This window comes from Cloeon dipterum, chromosome 3 (genome assembly GCF_949628265.1).
Source record: "Cloeon dipterum chromosome 3, ieCloDipt1.1, whole genome shotgun sequence".
Taxonomy (NCBI): Eukaryota; Metazoa; Arthropoda; class Insecta; order Ephemeroptera; family Baetidae; genus Cloeon; species Cloeon dipterum.
Genome location: NC_088788.1, coordinates 13788917 through 13805747, shown reverse-complemented (window position 1 = coordinate 13805747; position 16831 = coordinate 13788917). Strand labels below are relative to the sequence as shown.

Here is a 16831-nt window from a genome sequence, read left to right as displayed (position 1 = left end):
GAGAAGAGAAGACACCTGTTTTTGACGGCCAGTCGAAGCAGCGACGAGAGGGACCAGACCGCCGGGTGGCGCGGCGAGGGCATTCCTTATATTCCTTGCGGCTTGCAACGCCGAGAGAGAAAGAAGAAACGCGCGTTGATTTGGTGAAGGGCCATCGATCACGGGACCACCGCGTAGCCGCAGCCTTTTCTCTCTGCTGAGGTGATGAGCGCCGTGATTGAAGGCGTGAGAATGCCGAAGACGCCCCCGCCTGCGAGGAATTTGAGCGCGCGGCTCGCGCACCTTGTAATTTGAGGGCCTAAATAGCTGTAATTAGATTAGCCGTCGATAAGTCCAAACACCGTCGTGCCTCGGCCGACCGACGAGCAGCACTTTTTTATAAATACATTTTTCGTGTGCAAGAAATCCCATCCGAAGGCTCTCGCTGCTCTTCTCTCTCTCCAACGCGCGCGGGATGAGTTAAACAGCGCTTTATTTGCGAGCCATTTCGAATTCAAATCCAAAGGAGAAAACCATGAGCACCAAGCGGGGGAGTCAATTACGCGGCTAATGGGCGGCGGCCTTCAAAGGGGACCGCCGACGCCCGCGGGCCACCAGCACGTGCTCAAAACTATATATATTCACGCCGTGCTTTTTGTCATGAGATAACCCATTGCTCGCGCCACCTTCTTTCGCAATATCGGCTTTCAAATACGGAAAAGCGAGGTTTGGTCCGATTTCTATCAATGTTAGAGGGGACTAGAATAAAGTCCCGTGAGTTGATTTTTATATGTTTTCTCGGACTGTTATTAAATTTGAATTCATGACGGATCTATGTTGAATTTTTAAGTATTTTCCATTAATTTTTACTTTCTTTATTTTGCCAGTTAATGCGGCTATAATGGAAACCAAAATAATATTTTTGTAAATAAAACAATTTCAAATAGCACAAACACGGATGCTTACATTATTAGTGAGGTAAATTTAGTTTTTTCAAAGATTTAAGCTCACATTTTTACGGAGTAAGACCAGTGAACGAGATATTGGGAAATGACTAATAGAGAAAAAATACTTATGGGAGCTATCAGAAATGAAAATGCACATCCTAAATTTAAAAATAAATAAATTTATTCTTTATTCTAAAAATAGATTTAAGAAATGTACAAAAATCATCTCTTTGCATCAGCTATTTACAATTTTGGTAATAAATACACAACACGCGTTGGTGAAGGCTGAAACACGATACACAAACGCGAGGCAGCGAGGATAGAATGAAAAAATCGTGTGCTGCGTCGCTGCATTGGTAGGAAAACACGCCTGCTGCCGTTTTTCGATTTTGAGCGGCGAAGAGAGAAAAAATAAGTTATCAACGGGCCAGCGGCGGGCGGCACGAATCGCCCCGCGGAGTGTGATCAGAGAGCAGAGAATTCGAGTGTCTCGCGGCTCAGCATCAGCAGTGCACGGCGGAGGCTTCCATGTGCGGCAGTTGGCCGAGATACGGGTAGCCCGACTTGGCCTCGGTCGGGAAGGAAGCGTACGCGCCGGCCGCTGCCCCGTTCGCCGCCGCCGCCGCGTGAGCCGCGAACATCAAGCTGCTGCCGCTGCTGCTGAAACCAGAACACACAAATTGTGAGCACGACCGCCGCTTTTATGCCAGGAGAGGATCAATCAACAGATAAAACGCCAAGATCGGAATTCGGGGTCAGCGCTGCACAACGTGCACAATTGCCCAACGAACAAAAGGGGAAAAATGCAAGGAAAAATAATATTATTTACAAAAGATATACAAAATTGAAGAGGTTTCTGATATTAAAATAGCATAGGAGTTTCTAAAGGTTCTCATATTTTTTCCTGCAGAAATCTAACAAAAATGATTTTAGCGAGCTAAGTTTTTGAGAGGAAATCTTTTTTAATTAATTGTAGTGTTTGGAGAAATTCGAATTGATTGAAAAATGACTACAGTTTTGTCATCCAAATGACAATAAACTAAAATGACAGCTTAATGACTTTTTTGACAATCCAGTGTCAAAATTCAGATTAAATATGCTTGTTATTTTTGACTGACGAATTTACTCGGGGTTCTCCTATTCTATAACCTTCCTTTCGACTTTTCTGCTGACCATTTTTTCCGGCGAGTCTCGGAGATGATTTTGATTTTTGTTTCAAACATTGCAAGAGAAAAATCTCTTGTACATCAGCAAATCTGATATCTCTCACTGAGGTTCACTTTTAGTGAAATAAATAATTTCGTTCATGAAAAACGTGGAAGAATGTTAAAACCATATTTTACCTTGTGTCGGTGAGGGGAGGAACTGTGGTGCTCCAAGGGTCAGTGACCCTTTTTGTGCTCCAAGAGTGCTCCTGGTGAAAGTCTTGCGTGTAGTAAGGGGTGGCGTAGGAGGTTTGGTGGTGCGGCCACGTCGCGGCTACAACAAACAAACAAAAAACCTCAAAAACTGGTATACGGTAAAATTATTTTCTTAAAAGCATATGGTGTATCGGAGAAAAAGAGGGATTAAATTATTTATTTTCTAGGCCCCTTACCGATTTGAGGTGACTGGAAGGGCTGCTCGGGTGGTTGGAAAGTGGGTGTTTGGTGGGGCTGGCCGTTCAACTGCTTTCTCAGACGCGCACGCCGGTTCGAAAACCAAACTTGAACACGGGCCTCGGTTAACCTAGTCCTTAGGAAAACAAAACAAAAGACCGTTATTTATATAATCTTATGGAAAAAAGAGAAATAGGACTTACTTTTGGGCGAGTTCCTCCCTGGTATACACATCAGGGTACTGGGTACGTTCAAAGGTCCTCTCAAGGGCCTCTAGCTGTTCAGCGGAAAAGGTTGTCCTGCTGCGTCGAGTTTTTCGCTTCAGCTGAATACCAGGTTCGCTCTCGGTGTCTGAATCGTCGTCAGCTGAGCTCATTGCGCAGCCTGAGAATCAAATTCACAAAAACCATGTATGATTTAATATATTCAAGCTGACTAATTTAATTAAGTTTAAAAAACTATCCAGGGAACCCATAAATTTATATTCAAATCCATATTTAAATGTTAATTAAAGCAACAATTATCTCGCGATTTTTTCTCTCCATATATTGGGCTTAAATTTCCTAATTAATTACCACGAATCTGCGACCATTCAAGCGGACGAAAAGCTTTATTTCACTCGAGGTCAGTCGTGCAGCCCAAACGCTTTGGGTATTATGTTAGTGTGCGAGTGATTTGCGGGCAGTAAAATTAATTAAGAAGATCGCTGCCGCCCGCTGAAAACCATTACTTGTTTCCCTCTAAAAGTCAGAAAGCGTAATTTATATCTTCCTCCTCATGGCGAAGAGAAGAAGTGGCGCACATTATTTCGTCGTCGCGTTTTTTTCTAGCGCTGAGATCTCCATTTCGCTTTTGGTCCATTTGGCCGAGTTTCATCGCGAGAGCGCAGGGGTCACTGAATGTCTCAATAGCCGGTCTAATTGCCGACGGCCCTCAAATCAAACGACCTGTTTTTATGTGCCGGCGGAAAACGAGTCGTGTTTTACCGCGCCAAGAGAGGCGAGTTAAAATAAGCACCGCAAAACCAATTTATTTTTGGGAATATGCCGCGTAGATTATATTCATTAAGGCAAGGAAATGGCTTATTTTGTATACTACATGCATGATATGTCCGTGATCACAGCACCGCAGGAAAATAGCCACATTTTATACCGTATATTTGAAAAGTAAAATGTTTTTGACCAAAGTAAAAATATTTTTTCATGGTATTTTGACGAAATTTTTAACTATTAAGAATTTTGTCTTGTATACTATAAAAAAGGAAAATCATTGTATTTTTTTAGATTAATTTTAAATGTAGAGAATTTTATTGCAACCCCTTTATCCGTTTTAAATTTCCTTGCGAAATATACTTTCACAAGATTTCTTTCGCAGCTCGCGGAGATGTGTGTCTGGAATGTAACACATACTCATTGCAAGCAATTATTTCACAATAGAGAAGAGTTAAAGATCACAGCAGTCAGGGTAAGCGAAATCGATAAATCAGCAGGAAGGATGAATGAATAGAGAGAGAGCACAAAAGGAGAGACTCATCTCCCACGAAGACAAACTGGATGCGGCCGGCGCGCACAATTGCAACGAGCAGAGAAAATGAAAAGGCGACGAATTAGCGGGGCGGCGAGCAAAAGGATAAAGAGGAGGGTCCCGTCTTCTTCATCTCCTGCTCTAATGTGCTCCACACTCTTTCTCTTTTTATTACGTTACAAACGATGTGTGTGTGTGCGCGCTTCAGAGAGAGTATGTGATTGTTGACACGCGCGATGACGAATGGCGTGTAAATGACTGGGCATTGTTGTCAGGGCGAGAGGCAGATAGCGGCCGATTAATTGAGCTGGCGAGCGAGGTGTGCGGTGCGGCGGCGGCGGCATTAACGAGGATTTATGTGTGATTTGCATGATGACTGGTCAGATTTAATTAGCCCGGTCACGAGAGGTTGATGGGCGTTTGAATTAAAAAACGGCCCGCGCCGCTTCAAAGGCACCGCCGCTGGCCCACACATAATGTAATTATGCCCACACCACCGCCAGCCGGGCAGACCACCTGAAATATTATATTATACGGGCTGACGCGCGAGAAATCACACAGAAATATCATACAAACTTTTGTATGAATGAGAGCAGCGCTCTTAAATCGGTATTGGATTCGATTATTTTGTTCAGTGGCTTATGGAAGAGGAATATTAATTATCAAACTTACAATTAACGATCAGAAGAAAAAATCTTTTAAGTAGTTCTTATCACTCATAATTATTTGTTCTCTCGGTACTTTTAATAGTATATATCTCTACAGAGATCCTCAAGAGGAATTATGTGCTGTATGTAATGCTGTGCTTCCAAATTCTATTAAAATTAAAAAAACTGGACGCTGAACAGTTTAAAAAATATTTTAATATTCAATTCACGAGGCACATATTTAATCTGTAAAAAGGGACCTATTCCTGTGCGAGTGGGGAAAGCGAGAGAAAATTCTTTCATAAATCAATTTCTTCTATACAATATTCTCTCCAACTGTGATAAAGAGAACAAAACTTTACGCTGTCTCAAGCCACCAAAGCAAAAACGAGCAGTGAACATATTAGTGATCATGTCCTTATATTTTTCATGTCTGCACACTTAGTTTTAAATACCAGCTTTCATTTTCATTAAATAGAACATATGATCATCAATATAATATAATGTATTAAACTCATATTTTATTTATTTTTATTTAAAAAATTAAAAATAGGCGTTATAATTAAATAAATATTGTATAGGTGTTCATACATATATATACGCTCATTTAATTTTTGATTTTACTAAACCTACAAATTAATTAAAATTTTCCAATAAAGAAGACAACCCCTCTCTGTGATTTCCAATTCAACCATATGTTAATTATTCTAACAATCAAATCATGCTTCTAAATTTGTATTATTATTGCAGAGCAAAATTCTAAAAGCTTTTGATATCATATAAAAATAACAACATGCTTCGCGGCTCTCTTATGTTTATATAAATATAAAAGAAGCTAAAAGTTACAGTATTTCCAAGAATTACGATGAAAATAGCCCTCTCATACAAGCTCGTGTTTTCCAAACGAGCTCTAAACGAACGTGCTGTGTGCGCTACAGAGAAGAAGCATATCATCTTATCTTTTTACCTGTGGATTTATTTTTTAGTGCTGAGGCAAAAGCCACTGTGCGCATAATTCAGAGACATAAATTTCCTCCCCGCTATAGGAGGAAAGGGGACAGAGGAGCCGACGCGCGGACGGACAAAGGCGGCCAGTGACACCTGCACAAAGGGCAACACCCAATCAACGCGGCCCCCTGCTGGCTCTCCGCTTCTTTGGTGGCCGCCGCCGCCGTGTTATGCTGCTACACAACACGTCACACGCATACACACTCACTCTGGAGCCGCGCGCGAGAATGAAGAACGGCCCAATAATTATGCAAATCGCCCACACACGCCGCCCCGCCGGCGGCCGAATTAAAATCCAAATTGAAATTTTATACCATCCCAACACGTCACATTAGGCCCACGAGCCGCCGCCTGCTGATGCAAATTGCGCTTTGCGGCCACGCGGGAATGCAAGGAATGCGGGAGGATTTCAAGGGTTTCACCCCAAGGGGCCAAAGTGATAATTTATTCTAGATGCTATATAGTCATTATTAATTGAAAGGTCTGTCTTTTTAATTCATTAATCTTTCGCAAGCTGTACAGATGGTATGTGTTAGATTGTTCAACTTCCTCCCTCTCTCTTACTCGGGGGTTAGGCCAAATTAGACAAACTTTGTAACGATTCAAAGACATATTGTTTGGCATTTTTGTGTAATTTTGCTCAAAAGACCAGAAGTTTTATTAATTCTTCCTGGTAGCAGAAAAATTGCGCAACTTTCAACAACAAAACGCGAATTTTCTTGTTACAAGAAAAGGGCAACAATCAAATCAACAATTCAAACTGTGTGTCTGTTTGAAGAGCGATATGCGCAACTTTTCCACTACCAAGATGAGAGTTGATCGATAAAATATTTGCTCTACGCAATTTGCAATATGTAATAAAAAAAGGACGTTGCTACTTGCAAAAAAATTCCAAATTTTCTCCAAACTGTACTGCGCTTTTGAACAACATTTCCTTGGCAGATTTCGATTCTTCTCGTCAAGATCTATTCAACAGAGTGTATGAAAATTTTTGTGGAAACTGTTTGTATTGAAATAAAATCAGATTTCAAGTATATGGAAACAGTCAATTGAAAGGCATGCTAATGTTTACAGTGCTGCTTAGGTCAATTTTATTGGCTTCAACTGGATCAAAAAGGTAAGAGACCATGCAGTGGCAACATAAGGATTTCCCAGACTTTTGCAGTATCAATCCTCTTTAAATAGTTGATCTATGAAGTTAATGTATAAAAAAGTAAGCGTTTTCGTGGGTGAAAACCACAGCTTTAGTGGAAACGTGGTCACGAGCTTCATTCAAAGTGAATTAATTCAAAAGTGAGAAGTGCTTGAGCGTGCCTCGCGTGGGCGAAAACATTTATATTGAATATGAAACATAATGCAATCAACTCCAGCTCAAACGAGCTCTCATAAAATTCTCATTTTTCCTTCTGCGCGCGCGGGAATGAGCCGAGGCAAGTCAGAAGTGACAAAATGATTGGCGTGCCTGTGTGCCTCGCGGTGCAGATCTCGGCTGGAAAATTGTTTTTGTGGTTTCTCCCTCAGCACCGACAGCGGCCAGCGAACGAATAATGTTAAATTAAAAGGGCTCGCCGGTGTGCGTTCGCTTCTTTGAAGAAAAGCTAAAAGCCACACACGCACTCTCGGAAGGTGAGAAAATGAATGACTTGTTGAATAGAAAATATATGGCATACGGTACAATGAATTGAATGGAGAGGAAAACGCGTAAACGTGTCAAATGAGCAGAAATAGGATAGGCTGAATGGAACTAAAAGCCTATACAAAACAAGCATAATATCTCGGCAAAGGTAAAATGTACCGAAAAAAGTTGAAAATTCACTGTTAAAATCTAAAAATAACGCGGCTTTTGATTAATGATGAATTTAAGCGAAATTGCGACAATTATAAAGACAAAATCAAGAATTGGTGAAGATTATTAGTTGAACTGTGCAAAATTAAGACGGATTATCAAGATGTTTTTCGGAGCACAATAAATTAATTATAAAAGTTTAAATGGCGGTACAATTTTAAGTACATCTTGATTGTTTTACAAGATTTTTATAAATAAATTTATAATTTTTGTAAACAAAAATCTTTAATGTTTTTCCTGATAGGTTCAACTTTATTTATTATTATGGGCCAGCAGGGCAACTTTTTGCTCCATTTATACTTGCCTACATCTATATGATATATATAAAGAGGCTCCTCCGTTACAGAAAACACAAACTATTTTACTAAATTAATGTTTTTTCATGAACAATAAACAACTGTGTTATTCCCTTGGGTTCCACTCCATTCCTTAATAATCGGTTTTTACATGATATATATCGTCTTCCTGTGTCCTTACATAAGGTATATTATATACCTAACTACGCACTTGAAATTTTTAAAAAAATGAGAATATATTTACTCACCAGCGAGGATTGTGTCGATGTTGTGGTTCTTGATGTGCTCGTCCGTCGAGTCCCTCTTGCCGCCCCCACCACCGCCTCCGCGCAGGAGGCGGCTGATTGAGGAGACGGAGGGTGCGGACGCCTTGTCGCAGACGCCGTCCTTGATCAGGCGCTCCCTGATCTCCCAGGAGAAGATTCCGGGTGCGTCCCTCTTGTACTGGTCGATGCGGCGCTCGACCTCGGGGGTGGCCACCCTCGGTTTGCTGCCGCCGATCACGCCCGGCCGGATGGAACCTGTCTCCTGGTAGCGGTTCAGAATCTTGGACACGCAGCCGTGCGACACGCGTAACTGTCGTGAGATGACGCACGGACGCACCCCGGCTGCCGCAAGCTCCACGATCTTCAGTCTGATATGGTTCGGCAGCGGACGCCCGTTGATAAACACACCTCCCAGCTGGTTCACCCGGCCCTGACCTGCAACACCGACAAAAAGAATCCACCTTACTAGGATGCATCGAAGAATTTTGGAAAATTTTAACCAACACCTTGATGTATATATATATATATATATATATATATATATATATATATATATATATATATATATATATATATATATATATATATATATATATATATATATTAGGAGGCCATTTTAAATAATTAATGCTATGTATTTATTATTTTAAAGGCTGTGAAAATACAACCAACTAAGACGTAATTGGCTCGCATTGTTGAGCATGCTTTGCATTGCAATTGCGATTCCATTCAGATTTCGGAGTAGGATTAGGACATTTTTTCCGACTCACTTCTATGATACTTGCTATAGTTTGCATTTTCTATAGCATGCGTGAATTAATTTCGCACGGGACAAATGTCTAGCAGTTTAATTAAAGACCCCGATGCGGGGGCAATAACACGAGCTGATGGTCCTTTTCTGGACTGGAATTCTTCCATAATATGACACCCGTGCTCCCAATATTTATTCGGGATTTTATCGGGACGCGGAGTTTTCGCGAGTTCCGTTTGCTATCACGGGGTCACCCCCAACCATCTCGAAAGAGATGAAGCAATAAATTAATGAGACCTGTCAATTTTATTTAAAAATTTGATTGAATCTTGAAAAAAAAACTCCCAAAAAATATTTTTGATCGGTTTACCGGGCAATAAGTTTGTTCTAATTTAAATCATAGATAAAAGAACTAAATAGCAATTTATGAAGTTTAAAAATTAACAAGTATAGCTAAACTCTGCGCGCAAATCAATTCAGGATGCGGTCCTTTAAAAATAAAAAATTAATTCCCACGCAAAGTTTAGCTTTTCCTTCATGTATCTATTTAATTTTTAAATATTTCTTTGAAGGCCCATTTAGACAGCCTAAGTTTTAAGCCTTTTTACACATAAATATGTAAACAATTTGATATTCAATTTTTGTTCCTTCGGGGCTTCTTGGAATAAAAGAAAGCATTATGGGAATTGAAAAATTATTAAGTTGTGGAAAATTTCTGAGTAATAAACATTATGAAGGACTAATAAAGATAAAATTTGAAATAACGATAATGGCACATCCTACACATCCAGCATCTTTTTCGGAACAAAAATAAGTGACGTAAATTATTTCTTCACATACACACATCTTTCCAAATTTATTTCATCGTGGGCAACACACTGCGTCCAAAAATAGGAGAAAATTAACTGCCCCACACCGAATAAATAACAATAATAATGGAAAACGGCCGAGCGTCTCAATCATTGCAGGAATTTCGACTCTCAGTACAAAAATTGCCTGTGTGCCGAGTGTGAAGGGTTAGAGAGAGCGACAGAATATGAAGGTTTTGCCTGGCTGGTCGGTGTTTTGATTGAAATAATGAAGGGGAGCGAGCGCGCGACTGCCTGGGCATAATCCGCCCATTTGTTATTAAAAACACCGCGCGCGGGCACATCAAAGGAGCCGCCGCGTGTGAGATGAGAGAGTAATTTCTCGTCCCTCTCTCTCTCACTCACTCTCCCGGCCGCGCGGCGGCTTATGCGGCGCGTTGTGCACGAGGTGTATCTCGCTGTGTGTGTGATATTAAATAGCAGATATGATAAAATGTCACGGCTAAGCCGCGGTCGGCCGGCCGGCTCGTCGGATTAGTACTCTTTGGGGCTCTTTCGCCGCGCTATCGGACGCAATTATCGCCGAAAACACGACCGACCGACTGACTGACTGCCAGATTGAGTCATGCTGATATATATTTTCTCTCTGTGCTGAAGACTTCTTCTCTCAACTCGACCGCCGCGATCGACGCCCCCGATTACACACACATACACCAGATTTTTTGGCTTTTTTCCTTTTTCCTCGCCGCTCTTCTCGTCGGGTTGGAATCCAGCCCCGAGACCAAATTAAATTAATAAAGCAAAAATCTCGTGGCTAAGTGAAGAATGCCGAGCATGCAAAACCTAATTTGCAATTTTTTTTTGGCATAACACAATATTAACAGAAGGTTGAAGAAAATAATTAAAGAAATTTTAAAATATTCTGGAACTAAAATATATATTGCATTGCAAGACTTTTCCTTAAATTTATTATAAAAAACAAATCAATTTCCCGGTTTAAATGTTGTTTTAGGTTTTTATATTGTGCTCTTCTTCCTAAATTATTTAGCTTAAATGTTTTGGTGAACATATTTTTCGTGCATTAGCAGAAAATTTTTACGCACCGATCAAAGAAAATGTCAGCATGAACTTCTAAAGGTCGATCCATGACCTAATCGAGTGTGCACACAACATCAATAAAATATAAAAATAATATTTTTTTAGTTCCACGAAGCACTTGATAGCTTCAGTCCATAAACTTTGTTGCAAATCCCTTCAAAGGCTCCGCCCAATGAAATAAAATCATATAATATGTGTAAATTATGCTCCGATTCGTTTTACTACCTGAATATTATTGACACAAAACGCGTTGGATTTCAAAACTTTTCCTCGACCAGTTCATGCACAGCATAATTAAAATTGCATTGACCTGTCTTATAACATCATTGAATTTAAAAACCAATATTTCAGTAACATTGAGGATATAATTTAAATTTAATTATGTATATTGGCAAGGGACTTGTGGTGTCAACATATTAAAATAAAAAATAAACAATTATTATAAAAATAGTAACTTATTACTAAAACCAAATTTTTAAATGTTGCATTATTTAATTTTCTTCTTGATTTAAAAGAACTTGATAAAAGTTATAATTTTATGTTCGACATTTTACACATTCATGATTTCGCAGAGGTCATTAAACACTGCACAGTAACGCAGCTTTGCATTCTTTACAAAAATTTCTTTTAACAATATAGGCTGTGCAAAAAATAAAATTTAATCTCAAAGCATTACATATGCAGTTAGGGGTAATTTAAAAAATTTCAAAGGGAATACCCTCAGTAGAAAAATTACCCAATCTTATAACATTAAGGGCCAACATTTGAAATTAAATTATTTTGCAGTTACAGGTAACGGAAAAATGTTCCTACCTTGGAAAGGGTATCCGGTGGTGAAATAGGGAGCCATGGTGTGCGTGCGTGTGTGCTCGATACAGTCGGTGCAGCCACCTGTGCGCTTCTGGCCGGTGAGCGGGGCTCGCAGACCCCGGCCGTACGCGCACCTGGCCCCGCCCCCCATGGCGGTGCTCGGTGCCGTACCTGCCCACCCATTGGACCGCCGAGTCGAAGGGGGCGTCACCCTGGAGCCAACAATGAGTGCACTCGCGACAACAGAGATCAAGAAAAGAATGCAAATCACGCTGGACCGGAGAGTATCATTTTTATCTCTAGCTCCGCGGCGGGTCCTTTTATGTTTTGTATGTGATGCTCACCTCTGTGTGTGTTGATAAATCGTTTCTCTTCGTTGGTGTTCATATCTTGCTGCAAAGCCTTTTATATTCTATAACTAGTTATTCATTCAAAAAATATTTTAATAAATTAAAGAGGACAGCCAGCCTCTTATTCTTGCGCCGGTTGAGATTTTAAAATCTTCATGCAGGAAACAACAGTAGTTAAAATTTTTATATTGAGGATATTTTCAGTCACAAATACTTTATTGCGATAGTTATATTGAAACGGTCCGATTAATTTAACCTCCAACCATTTGGTTTTGTTCAAAATGAGATTATCGCTCATCTAAAACTAAACAATATTTATTTAAAACTGCTAAAATTTTAGACCCATTTTGAAGAGCATCTATATATATAGTGGACCTCTATATAGAAAATTGAAATTAAAAATTAAACTATTCGATTTTTTCCAAGCCAGCAAAGAAATTGACAATATACAATTAGTGCCCTATTCCACATTCCACACTAACGCGAAACGTGTATTATGCGGACGTTTGATGAGATTAGATCAGACGTCTCGTAGCAGCAAAAAGCGGACCACCCTGGCGGCGGCACGCTCCATTTGGCGACTGATGGGGCAGAAGGACGGGCAGATCTCATTGTTGCCTCCAAATCGTGAGCAACACAGCCAAATAAATCAGAAACACGCACAATTGAAATTGCGTTCATCTGTATCTGTACACTGTGCGAGCTGCCGCCTTAAAAATATCTTTCCTACGCATGCGAGTCCTGCTTTTGTATGCTTTCGCGGGAGGCCAGAAAGATATAAAACATGTGTGTGCACCTGAAGAGCCTTCTGAACACCAAAAATTCTTGATCTCTTGCCTGTTATTTATTGCTTTACATGTTGGATAGAAAATGTGCTGCATGCATTTCAACACTTCGTGTGCGATCTCGTAAATCATAGAAGTGAAAGACGGATAATTTATTCATCAAAGTATCAAAAGACTTCCTCCTGTAAAATTATTTATTTTAGACCAGGATTTTTTTTCAAAAGAGTTAATTTTGAGCTTTTATTTGCGCTGGCAAAATTTAAACAATTGGCAAATATTTTTAAAAAGTCATAAACTGCTCCAAGAAAGTAACAAATTCTGACAAAAGCCATATTATTTTTCAGTCACACTTCAGGCCTCCTAAACAACGGTAAAAATTAACTTTCTGCGGTCAAAATCTGCTTATTAGACCTGAGAAAATTGATTTTTCCGGCGCCCGCAAGTGGAGCGCGTCTCTTCGCAGGATTAATTTGACTTCCATATTATATGCTGTGACAAAAGTTTTGATGTCCAGCGCGTCTCGCCTTCTTGCTCGAATGCGACGCTCAAAAAATAACGGACACGTGCAATTATTGAATGTATATGAGCGTTCGTGACGCGTCATTATAATATGTATGTGCTGAATGAGCGCGAGAGACGCACAAAAATTATGCACCGCGCGCGTGGTCGAGTGTGCATGCAGTATGCAAATCACGAAAAGAGCTGCCGTTAGCTTGATCGCCTACAGAATTACATACATTTGATGCACACGATCGACGCACGAACGCGTGATTTACACCCACGCAATCTAGAGCTCAAGATGCGACGCGCTGACCATAATTTTATCATTATATAGACGCATCTTTGGAGACGGAAAAACAAAAACAAAAATTATATTTTCGTCAAATTTGAAAAGGGCCAATGATCGCCATATTTTTTGTGATTAAGGTGCCATTTTTTCAAGTTAATGTTAAGTTAATGAGTTCAGATAATACTTTATAAAGGGCATTAACAAAATTTTTCACGTAAATGATCGCTTCTTTAAAAGAGCCTCAAAATAAGCTATATCATGGAATTTCACTAGTTGCGAAGCCCTCTAATTTTTGAAGCCGCAACGGTTACCTTCGATTTTAATGAACTCCTGTTGCGATTTGAGTTCTGATGCTGTGCAATAATCTCTTAATTTCTAAAGCATTTGTGTTTTGGAAAAAATACAAGTCAAAATAAAAAATACTGTACATTTTTTATGAATGTTAAGTATAAAAATACATGTTTTCCTGATTTTGTTATCAGCCGCGAAATGCACAAAAGAGTATCTCTCAAATAAATGCTTTTTATATGAACCAAAAGCTCTCAAGGGCTGCTGTGGATTTAAACGACCGAGAATATAGGGTCAATTTGTAATCCCAGGAGAAAACAGTTGTTGCTCTTGTAAACGGCACAAATAAAAATGTGTTCTTTAGCTCTGTTGGGACGTTTCAAGAGTATCGGCGCAATCCAGTCGCTGACTTGTGCTTTCCATTGTTGCCCGAAAGAGCACAAGAGCAGCCAGCACACAAAACTGGAAAAGAGCAAATCCCCTGCCGCTCCTCTTATATTCTCATATATAATATGTATTATATCCCCGTGCATGCGCAACCTCTCAAAGTATACTCGGTGAGATTTTCTTTTTTGTGCAACAAACAAACCCAGAAAGACGTGCGCATGATGAATGGCTCACTAATAGAATTTTATTTATTAGGTATCAGCTTACTGTTGCGCGGTCCAACGGCCACAATGCAAAATAATTTGGTATCTCTGCCTGAACAGAAGAATTCTATATAGCAATGGAAGCGTTTCGGAACTAAAAGCAGAGATTTTAAGGAAAGAAAATGAAATTGTTTAATAACCGTAATCTAATTTTAATTTTCATGCTAACCCAAGTTCTAAAGTGGTGAACAAGTGTTTTGATGAAATAGCAATATGGAGGATTTATAATTATGCTATTTATTAGAAGTTTTACAGACAATTAATATTCAGACAAGTGAAGCGAAGAAACAATTAAAAATTGTAGAAATTTGAAAGAATATTTATACTAACTTCATCTCTTAACTATTGTGTTTGTGTTAAAGAAATGCAACTCATTTAAAGAATGCATACGATTGATTAATAATTAAAGTTTCAGTTAACATATTTTTGCATGGTAACAATAATTTGTTGGTTTGAGCTGCAATAAGGTCTGTATAATAATAAGCAATAATGACATGAAAAAAGTGAAAAATTCATAGAAAATTGTGTTAATTCGATTAAAAGTTACAAACTTCAAATTAATTACTCTCCACATCCCTCCACGTGGGCACTGCAACCATTTGGATTCGGCCAAGTACAAACTTGTCGCTCAAAGTCAAACTCGAGACCGCGAGGGCAGTCTAACGAGACGGCTCCTAAATGATCGCATACGCAGAATTTTGTGCAGTTGCCTGGATAGGGCAGCAGTAGATTAATCGAGCCTCCGCATGCCTCAAACACACAGCGAGAGCAGAGAGAAGGGTTTGGGGGAGGCGCCACTGGGCATCGTCCCTGCCTCCTTGCACCTTCAGAGACGCACGCGAAGAGCAGAAAAACAGCTTGAAAAAAGCAAACAAAACTTTGTATTTTTACAGTGCAATCACTTTGTTTAAGAAAATGTTAATGAAATAGAAAAACATATTTTATTAATAAAAAATATTGAATTTCATGCTGCAAAAATTAATGATAAATACTTGGACGTAGACTGAATTGATAGATCATTTTAATTTACACATCAAAATTTATGCCAGTCTAGTAAAATGCTATTAATAAACTTCAATTCAAGTGCATTTAAGAAGAAGCAATAATCTCAAGCTACCATTGATCATTACTTCCTTCCAAATGTTGTTCCTACATAATTGTCTCATTAATTTATGGATGTGTGCTGATTTGGGGCAGATTTGCCCTGTCAGCCCATAATAAACTTAATTTTGAAACTAAACTGGTTGTATATTTATAATATTATTTCACCAGTAATTTACGTTCCAGACTTTACAGAGGGAAACTGGAGTTGTAAAAATAATTTAAGCATGGCCTGTTAAAATTGAATGTTACATACCTGTTAAGAATCGGAACATTTTTATCTGAAAGTGAGCACTCTGCTTAATCGGAAATCGGTGGTCGGAGCTCAAATGCAGACTAATAAATTGACCAGACCAGTAATGAGTTGTGTGTGTCAGAGCTTATCTTGTCTCGCCGATACCAAGAGTGACCATTTATTCGATATTTCCTGATGGCTTTTTGTTATCTCCTCGTACAGTCGAGTTTTCATTCCCTTCCAAAAAATAAAGCGAGTCAGAGTTATCTTATGCATCCTGCGAAGCATGCATGTAGAGCAGGTTGCATACACAGCGCCATCAACGACACACATTAATTTTTCCTAACAGATTTATTTTGTTTTGGAAAATTAATTAAAACAAAGTAATTTTCTTTTACTATTTTGGTAGATCTTATTTCGGATATTAATGTGAAATGCATTAGAGCGTCAAGATATGCGCTGTATTGAAATTTCGAACAGATTTAAAAATTCTCCAATTGCTCCTAAGAACCAAACCAGGGCCAAGAGAGACGATCAGAAAGGGAGCATTTTGAAGAACAAAAATTAGCTGAATTGAGTTGAAATCGAATACATCTAGCGATTCGTCTAGGTACATAGCAGAATATTGTTTGTTGAGCTTAGCAAAGTTTCATCGCTACCACGACGAATTGCAACATACTTCAATTTCCTGCAAATGGTGCAAACAATATTTCACCAGAAAAATGTATCCATTGCAATATTTTCACTTCCTATGGATACGCGCATGATGTCATATGCGCCACTGTTTGGTTTCAAAATTCCAAACAGAGTAGTTTTACAAACCGTGCATTGATGTAACGACGTATTTTTCAATAATTTGATTATTATAGATTAAGGAGAGTAAAGCTAGATTCTACTTAGGTTAAGATGATTTTGATTCCTTACGTAGCGATCTTTCAAGTGTTGCGCGAATTTTGAGGAAAATTTTCCTCCCGACGAAATAAATCATAATTTTGGATAGGAATAAAGTAATACCGCTTGATTAGCATGTTGACTTGACTGCCGATTTTCTCA

The 16831-nt window shown here is 39.2% G+C and overlaps 1 protein-coding gene across 3 annotated transcripts in view; it reads right to left on the bottom strand.

Moving 5' to 3' along the window:
• LOC135940387 (protein gooseberry-neuro-like) overlaps window positions 1-11846 on the bottom strand; it is a 33734-nt gene extending 21888 nt beyond the window's left edge. The window contains exons 1-6 of one of the 3 annotated variants that reach the window (XM_065485252.1): window positions 11583-11745; window positions 8094-8546; window positions 2728-2908; window positions 2524-2660; window positions 2270-2405; window positions 1086-1586 (exon numbers count right to left, since the gene is read on the bottom strand). In XM_065485252.1, the coding sequence (XP_065341324.1) occupies window positions 1430-1586; window positions 2270-2405; window positions 2524-2660; window positions 2728-2908; window positions 8094-8546; window positions 11583-11730 (1212 nt within the window). In that variant the 5' untranslated portion in view covers window positions 11731-11745 and the 3' untranslated portion in view covers window positions 1086-1429. Of the gene's footprint in view, window positions 1-1085; window positions 1587-2269; window positions 2406-2523; window positions 2661-2727; window positions 2909-8093; window positions 8547-11582 lie in introns of those variants that run through there. The other 2 variants (XM_065485253.1, XM_065485254.1) reach the window with 2 other exon arrangements.
• Between the last annotated feature and the right edge of the window lie 4985 nt (window positions 11847-16831).